This window comes from Poromitra crassiceps, assembly GCF_964638095.1.
Source record: "Poromitra crassiceps genome assembly, chromosome: 10".
NCBI classification, from domain to species: domain Eukaryota; kingdom Metazoa; phylum Chordata; class Actinopteri; order Beryciformes; family Melamphaidae; genus Poromitra; species Poromitra crassiceps.
The window spans coordinates 21,267,638-21,276,729 of NC_139631.1; the positions used below are offsets into that span (position 1 = coordinate 21,267,638).

The window sequence follows — 9,092 nt, forward strand, 5'->3', positions numbered from 1 at the left end:
ATAAAGATATTTGCTGAAGAAGACATTTCCACGCCTTGACATGCAGTAGTCCACACTCTCATCACTGCCTGTTCTGCTCAGCGTGGTGTCACTTGTTTCAAGGTCAGAACCCCACGGGCTCTAGGACCTGCAGGATCTGTTCTTTGAGGATGGGGCTTGTTTTTGTCCGTTACATTCATGCATGTAATCATTGATTGTGCCTATTGTGACAGGGCGATTTACCATCTGTAGTGTCCCCCAGGGCTGATACTGCTGTCACTGTGATCTCCCCACAGACTTTAAGGAATTTCTCTTTAATTTCCGGCTGCACATTTAGGATTCACACTCAACTGTCTTCTATTATAAACCCAGATATCAGTTGTTCTTGATTTAGTAGGCCCAAAAGTCTATACATGATGGAAGGATAATAATAATATTAACAATAATAATAATAATAACAACAAAAGTGGTTAGAGTGAAACCTTTTCACTTAAATTTAATTACAAATCCCTTGTTTTGCTGGGGACCCCTACTCAAGGACTCATGGGGTTCCTGAATTCCTGCTGTTAGCCTTGGCTTCTCGATACTCGCAGCCTATTCATTTGCTACTCTGACTGTTATCTCACTATAAAGCAGTGTAGCCTACTTTCACAGAAGAAAACTTTTCTGCTGTCTAAGTGTGAGTGGACTAGGCTATAATTAGAAAGAAAAACAATCTGGTGATGGGGTGGGTTATTTAAAAAATCAAAGCTTAATTGACATGGGGGGGGGGTGGGGACAGGGGAACAACTCTTTTGATGGGCAATTGTGTTTATTATTACTGAAATATATGTGATTAGTTACACTCCTCGGTGAACAAACGCATTAGGCCTACTGTAGACTAGTCTTTTTAACCGGGGCTCCTGAGCTGCCCCCTCCTGCCCGCAGCCTCCGGCCCTCCCTCCGCGCCTCCCCGGCTCTTTTTCCCACTAATGACAGAGGAGCGGCTAGGACGCGGGAAGGCGGCGGGAAGCAAATGATCTACAAGCACTTCCCTAAAAGTTCACATTCACACACACATGCACAGATGCCACAAGTGGTGACTCACATCGTCTGAGATCTGAGAGGGACCTTATTTGGAATAACCCACCACGGAACTATAGTGGCGCAAAATGGACATTTTATGACTAATTTCTTTTTTGTTTTCGTTTCTTTATGTAATTCTGCATAATTTTTTATTTTCGTTATAGTCAGTAGTCTGAGCAGATGTGTTTTGTCTTTTGTTTTGCCTTCCGGGAAAGAGACGCACAGAGCGCACCTGTGCGCAGTAGGAGCAGCGCGCAACCTGGACTTTACACTGACATCTGACAAGCAGCCTCTTTAAGATCTCACCTCATCCATACAACATCCAGATCAGGACTATACTAGTAGTATGGATGAAGTAGTAGCATGACCTGACTTTGTAAAGTGTGCATTTAAGCTACTATTGGATCCAAGGAGTCCACATCCACCACAACCACACTAACACACTACCGAGAGTTGATGACAAAAAGGTTATCACAGCCAGCTGACTCCTCATTGCTCCATCCTCCCTGTGTAACTGCTACAGTAGCCGCCTGGTGGTTGGAGGTGTGGATGTTGTCGGGACTGTCGCAGCAGGCACAGCACAGTGCGTTTAGCAGCAAAACTCTTGGGATCACCCTGCCCCTCGGGCGCCTGGGAGCTCCGCGGAGGTCTCCACTGCGCATGACAGAGCGCTGGACAGCTCCAGAGAGGGAAATTTAAAAACGGTTTTGGAGAATCAAGTGCAGCACAGTCAAATACAGTACAGGGGCGCAGGAACGGCTCACACATTCTTCAGTCTTCCAAAACAGGTGATTTTTTTAAAATGTTTTCTCTCTTTCAGCATAGTCATGTTTGTCAGGTTGTTTTATATTATGAGCCAAGTTAAATTGTAATGATTTTAAGTTTATCCATAATTTCTCAGTATCCTATTGATAAGCCATTTGAACTGAGGCTAACTAAATGTGATCAAACCTATAGCCTAAACATTTGAGTTGAATGTTCACTGGATAAATGCAGGTGACAGTAGCCTACATTTTCCTTCTAGTTCATTATGGAATTAAATTACAGAAGACAAAGCGAACCTCCACTGAGTTAAATAGCCTATGCTACAGTTTACAACAAAGGGATGACGATGCTCCATTTAAATTACTACATATTATGAATGCAACATTACATTTGTTTATTATTTGTATTTGTAAATATATGTATTTATTTGTTTTACTTTACTCATTAAATTTGGGTTAAAGGTAGTTTGTTTACAGAGCAGTTTATTGCTATATGTCACTGATAATTAATGCTATGCCAATATATTTATTTGCTAAATTAATATGGTCAATTTGATGAATTTATTTTTATCACAATATCATTATCAATATTGCAATAAGGACATAGCTTGTTCAGTCCTAAATTGTGCCAGTCTTATTAATTTCATTGCAGAGGTATCAAACATCCCGGGAAATGATAGAGGGTGGAATTACATCTATGATGTCAGGAATAATTGAGAATGCTGGACATCATCCATCTCCTCAAGACTACAGGTAAGATTTTTTTTATGTTTACTATATTGGGACAAAGGGTTACAACATGTTCTGGGTCTCAATAACACTGATCTTATTTTTTGCATATCTTCAAAAATACTCAGGGCCAAAACTGAGATGCCTCAATAGAAAAAAGGCATATTTATGTTAATCAGACCTCAAAAGGTATTTCCCAAAGTGTCATGGAACAAATTGTCTAACTCCGCTATGTTTAATCTAAAGGTAGATGGACAGCTCTTTTTGTGCATGGGGGGGATGCATGAAAAAGGAGAGAGAAAAAAACTGAAGAATAAATGATTTTGGGTCTGAATGGATCTGTCAGAAACCATCAGCTCTGTTTACACTCCCGCTGTCGGCACACGGAGAGCCTGAGCCTCTTGGCCTGCCGGCTCAGGGGGAGACAGGGCGCTCTGGGTCACCAGTATGGAGAAGTGGCTCCCAATTAGAAAAGGAGAGAGGGGGGAGGGAGGGAGGGAGCGGGAGGGAGGCTGAGGGGAGAGGGAGGAGGAGGCGCCATATTTAGTGTTGTTGAACCTCTGGGAAAGCTTGTGTGACTACTGGATGATAGATGGGGACGCTCGCTCAACATGCTTTGCATCAGTGAGCAATTTATCTGCTGTGGGTTCTGAGAGAGGATGAGAAGTGGAGATATGCCCCGACTATCAAAATATGTGCTATATGTATTCTGTAATATCGTTTTTAGCTGTGTGTGTGTGTGTGTGTGTGTGTGTGTGTGTGTGTGTGTGTGTGTGTGCGCACGCATGCACACATGCACGTGCATGCATATGCCTGTGTGTGTGTGTGTGTGCACACACACATGCGCGTGCATGCATATGCCTGTGTGTGTGTGTGTGTGTGTGTGTGTGTGTGTGTGTGTGTGTGTGTGTGTGTGTGACATTTACATACAATAACTGCTCTAAGCTTGAGTGGTCTTGTGAAACAATATTAAAAGTGTTCTAAATTGTAGTTTACATATAGCCTCAAAATAGCAAATGCACCTTATTGGTTTTGATGCACTTAGAGACTATTTCACCACAAAATTATAGGGAAGTCACAAAGAAAAATATTGTCTCTACAATCATGCATTTGTAGTAGTTTGTAGAGTCAGCCAGAGTTTTTCTAGTTCTTATTGTGATATTGTGAATATTGTGATATTGTGATATTGTGCGAGGTGTTGAATTTCCCAACGCCACCTGTCTGCTTCAAAAGGACGATCATTCGAAACCATCTAGTGGCGCATGCAAGGTGTTTGAGGACGTGTGCTCATTCCTGGCTGCAGTGATGTCATTTATTCAGCCAGTAGACGGAGTAAGCAGTGAGGCCTGACCTCGAACTACACTTGCACCCCCTCCGGCCCTCGGCTCCGTTGATTTCCCCATTAGGGGGATTGGGGTGGGGGGGGGCTGAAGGGGGATGGGGCAGTGGCTGGAAAGGGACAGGGAAGCAGATGGCATCCTATTTGTCCCTCTTGTGTGAGGGCTGTCATTCCAACAGATTAATGCAAGGGCTGGTTAAAGAAGAAAAAACCGGTAGAGACAATCAAGGAGGGTCTGGGGAAGACAATGGAGCCACGTGCCACTGGGCAGATTTGTCGTTTGGGACACAATAGGTGATCATTTTTCAATAGACAAGGCCAACTGTTGCAGGCAACATGTGCTGCTGTCCCATGTTTCAAACGATCTCATGCGTTGTTTACTTATGATTCAGCCAATGGTTAAGGCGAGATTGTGGTCACCTGACACAGGGTTGATTTTTTTTATTTGAAGATTGGTGGGGTGTGTGTGTAGTTGGGAGGGGGGGGGGGGTACTCCTACACTGTCCAGAGACCCACACAGTAACTGAATAGTAGCTATGTGTTGTCATGGCGACACCAATTACGAAACCCGTCCACAGTAAAGTGTGTGCAGAGAAGACTGGAGAGGATTCAAGAGGATTCCTCTCTTTTCTTTCTTTTCCTTCGAGGCTCGCTGCATAAAAGACGTAGTGAGTGAAAGCTGATTGGCACTGGCCCTTGCACTGGCTCAACAGAAATCCTTCATTTTAATCCAGTATATGGCACAGAATGGATTATGAATGTGAAATGGCTTGATTCTGAAAATTATCTTAGGATCAAACATCTACATTTATAGATGTAATAAAAAAAAAATCATTTGCCGTTTTGTAATTATTATTTCATAATTCTGCCAAAAGGTGGAGAAGTGAGAAACCAAATTCAGTGTTACTTCCCTGAAAAAAGAAAACTCATCAGTTTATTTACTTTGAATGGAAAGCTTTTTTTTTAACTCCCTCATTGTTGATTAAAACTGTCACTGCTAAATAACACTTGTGTTTAATCTTCTTATGGCAAATCCTGGATGGCATGGCTAATACACAGCTGCGCTGAGAAGCTTAAATTTAGTCTGAATTTCCCCAGATTCAGACTCATTACAGTGTGTTTGACTTTGAAGGACAAAATGTTTGGTGAAGTGTTTAGATTTAAAATTCCACTTGCCGTCTATGTGTCTGAACTGACAGCCGTGTACCCCTCCCCCTCCCCCTGGCACCCCAACCCCCCGTCCCCGTCCTGCAGGCTCCTGACCACAGACCCCTCCCAGCTGAGGGAGGAGGAGCTCCCGGGGGACCTGCAGTCTCTGTCGTGGCTCACCTCTGTGGACGTGCCCCGGCTGCAGCAGCAGATGGCTGACAGCCGAGGCCACAGCAATGGGCCGTCCCAGGCCAGCCTGCTGGAGCAGCAGACAGGTAAGATGACAGGGTGGGGTCAGGCCAACGTTCAAAACCCCCCACACACACTGGGACTGGATAACGCAGGAGTGCTGGACACCTGGCTCGTGGCCTCTCTTCTCTGTTCGCCCTAGAATTCATGAAAAGAGAAGACTTATAGGCTACGCTACACTATAATCTTAAAATAGTAACTCGATGGATAGAGTAATTTAACACCAAACACAAATGTGTAAAATCTGACATTTTAAGAAAATAAGCACGCTACTGAAATTGTCATCTGCTCGGGCACTAGTCTCTTAAAACAGACGAGTTGGCTTCCGCAATTTTCAAATGCATTCGCCGGATGTAGATGAGACTGTTTTAAGAGACTACTCGGGCACCAAAGATCAGCACATTGCATGCTTTTTGAACATGAAATGCCAGGCTTGACATAGATTTGAGTTTAGTGTTGTGGAAATACAAGATAGCTGATTTTACTATTGCAAATTCATATTGTACACTAAAACCATATGAACTAAGACTGGTCTGTCTGTTGCTGGTTGCAGCTCAGCTGAACAACATGACCATGACAGGGGGCCAGGGCTCCATGCTGCACCTCCAGAGCAACATGCAGCACAGCCCTCTGGGAATCAACGTCATTAACACCCACAGTGGAAGTGTGAGTTGTTGCCAGAAAAATATGAAAGGACTATTTGTCAAATGGTGCTTATAATTTAGATTGAAGTTTAATGCTGAATGTCCTGGGCTGGTTCCACAGATGTCTCCATTCTCCATGAATGGGCTGCCCTCCCCTGGGTACCAGTGCCCTACCTCAGTCTCAGTCTACCAGCCTACACCCCAGCAAGTGTACTCTCTCACCCAAACTGGACAACAGGTACCAAACACTTCCTGTCCCGAGCTGTCACACTGCTAAAGTCACACTGAAATGAAAAATTACTTATTCCACTTTTTAGCGCATTCTAAATAATGGTACATTTCCTTATTCTTTCCCTAAGTGTTCAACTGCTGGGCTTTATAGCAATGTATCTTTCAACAACCAAAGTCTGTTCACACAACCTCGCCTGGCTCCGCAAAACCAGGACCTGCAGCCCAAGTCTTTCCCCAAGCCAATCTACTCCTATAGGTGAGTCGTCATGTACATGGTTCAAAGCAGAAATACACATCAAATATCCTGATTATCTTCAGTGTATTTCACTACTCTGGAACAAATAATGAATCTTTCCTTGTGAATTTTCTTCAGCTGTTTGATTGCCATGGCTCTGAAGAACAGCAAAACCGGTAGTCTCCCAGTCAGTGAGATCTATAGCTTTATGAAGGAACACTTTCCTTATTTCAAGGTAAAATAACAACGCTGTTCCTAACTGAAAAATAATAAGAGAAGTGATGGGTGTAGATAAGTCATGCAATTTAATATATATCTTGCTCCTTATCTCTGCAGACTGCACCAGATGGATGGAAGAATTCAGTCAGACATAACCTGTCCTTAAACAAATGCTTTGAGAAAGTGGAGAACAAGATGAGCAGCTCATCTCGTAAGGGCTGTCTGTGGGCGCTGAACCCTGCCAAAATTGACAAGATGGAGGAAGAGATGCAGAAGTGGAAACGCAAGGACCTCCCAGCCATCCGCCGCAGCATGGCGAACCCTGGTTAGAAATTAATTTTCTTGAATGTTAGAGGTCTCGTTCCCAACCATAAGATAAGATAGAATTATCTATCTGATAGATAATACAGATAGGATTGCACTTAATGATCCCCTGGGGATCATTGAGGTGCCTGAGCAGCAGTTGGCGGAAAAGCTCCAAGGAAGTGCAGGAAAGGTCATAAAAATAATACAGGGGAAGGTAATAATATAGGACAGGTAATAAGAAAGGTAATATAATAAATATAAACTATAAATGATAGCGCAAAGCTTCCATGCAATAAATGGACTTGTGCGAGATTGAGTCCAAGGATATAGTCAAGTGCATAATATCATGTCATATCAGGTCAAGGTTTAAGTTAATGTTAAGTTAACACACAAAAATCACACTGATTGGCTGTCACCTCGTCTGATAATCTGTCCTGTTCCCTGCAGATGAGCTGGACAAACTGATCACAGACCGTCCAGAGAACTGCAGACGTAAGCCCATGGAGCCAGGCATGACCCGGCTGCCCAGCTGTCCCACCGGCCTGCCGCTGCCCCTCGCGGCCCAGCTGCAGCCCCAGCCTGTCGTCACCCTGTCCCTGCAGTGCTTACCCCTGAGCCAGCACCACCAGCTCCAAGCCCATCTGCAAGCCCAGGCCCGGCTGGCCCCCATGTCCCCCGCCCCGGCCCAGACGCCTCCTCTCCACACAGGCCCTGACCTTGCCCACAAGCAGACGCACCATTTCTACAGTCTCCAAGCTGATACACACACAGAGGTGGATGCGCTGGACCCTAGCATCATGGACTTTGCCCTTCAAGGTAAATGCAGTGTTCTGACAATGTTACAACTGTCCTGTGTTTGTCAGATCAATGTTTAAGTCAGTGGTTCTCAAACTTCTTCCCTTCAAGGACCCCTAAACAGACACAAATTACCCCCCCCCCCTTATAAGATTTTGTCCCAGGGTCCCCCATCTGATAAAATGTTTGCTTTGAGATGTTTTATTACAAAAAGTGTATGAAACACATGACCAAAATAGTCATACATTCTGTCATTGTTATCTATGGATGGAATTATAGTGAAACTAAATGATTTCCCTTTTTGCTGGGGACCCCCTGGAACCAACTTAAGGACTCCTGAGGGTCCCTGGACCCCACACTGAGAACCACTGGTTTAAGTCATAAACTAGCTCATAAATCTGACTCTGTTGCTGATAGTAGCTGATTTCCTAAGTCGGGGTCAAGACAGTGAGCTCTTGTTTTGCCTCCTCAGGTAACCTATGGGATGAAATGAAGGATGACAGCTTTAACCTGGATGCTTTGGGTTCGTTCAGTAACTCACCCCTTCGACTATCAGACTGTGACTTGGGATCAGCCCTCCCTCCTGTCTCCAGTGGAGCCAGCCTGCCTCTCTCAGACATGCAGGTGACAGGCCTCTACACCTCCTACACCTCCCTGGATCCCCTCTCCTCCCAGTACATGGGCGCACCAGCCAACAGCAAGCCCATCGCCCTGCTTTAAAGCCAGAGGACAGAAGAGGAGCTCAGCTGTCACTAAAATAATCAACTCAACTTGAATTATCTATGGATATGATGCCAACTAAAGATGTATGAAATCAGATTCTCAATCCTGGTTTCTGTTGTGCTGGTCCGAGTACAAATCACATTGCATTCCTGTCAACTGGGACCGCCTGGAGAAGGATTTTGGAGAATTATTCAGCCACACAGTGTGCAAGAAAATTGCTATTGGCAGCTTATAAATAACTGACATTTGGGGAAAAGAGGTGATTGTAGGAAAAATAATAGATGTATGAATTCAAATATCTATGTACAACTTTGCCAAGCAAAGACTCAAAGCCTGTCTATGTACAAAGACCCTATGTGGAGGAGTTAGCATCCGCCAATGTTTCTACTGTCCACTCTGTTTTTAAACCCTACCATATCATACTGTAGCTCCCTGTCTCTTGTCTGTTGTATTGTGCTAGGCAGATTTACTGTGATGTTTTATTTATATTTATAAAAAAGCAGCTGGAGAAGCTGATGATTCCATCAATCTTTTGCTGTATATATTTGAATGTTTGCTATTGCCACAGAAAAGCTTTCTTTGAACCGCATTTACCCACTCATTCCAAAATTGCCAATGTGTGCGAATACCTTGCTTTCATTAACATGTTTGAATGTCAGATGTAT

General features: G+C 44.0%; 1 protein-coding gene across 1 annotated transcript; it reads left to right on the forward strand.

Moving 5' to 3' along the window:
- Nucleotides 1–2,481: 2,481 nt before the first annotated feature.
- foxn4 (forkhead box N4) lies at nucleotides 2,482–8,424 on the forward strand (the record flags this gene model as incomplete). Its single annotated transcript, XM_083643987.1, has 9 exons — nucleotides 2,482–2,561; nucleotides 5,131–5,300; nucleotides 5,828–5,940; nucleotides 6,040–6,156; nucleotides 6,278–6,405; nucleotides 6,523–6,619; nucleotides 6,721–6,928; nucleotides 7,357–7,725; nucleotides 8,177–8,424. 9 exons carry the CDS (start codon nucleotides 2,482–2,484, stop codon nucleotides 8,422–8,424), a joined length of 1,530 nt encoding a protein of 509 aa, XP_083500113.1.
- Nucleotides 8,425–9,092: the final 668 nt, after the last annotated feature.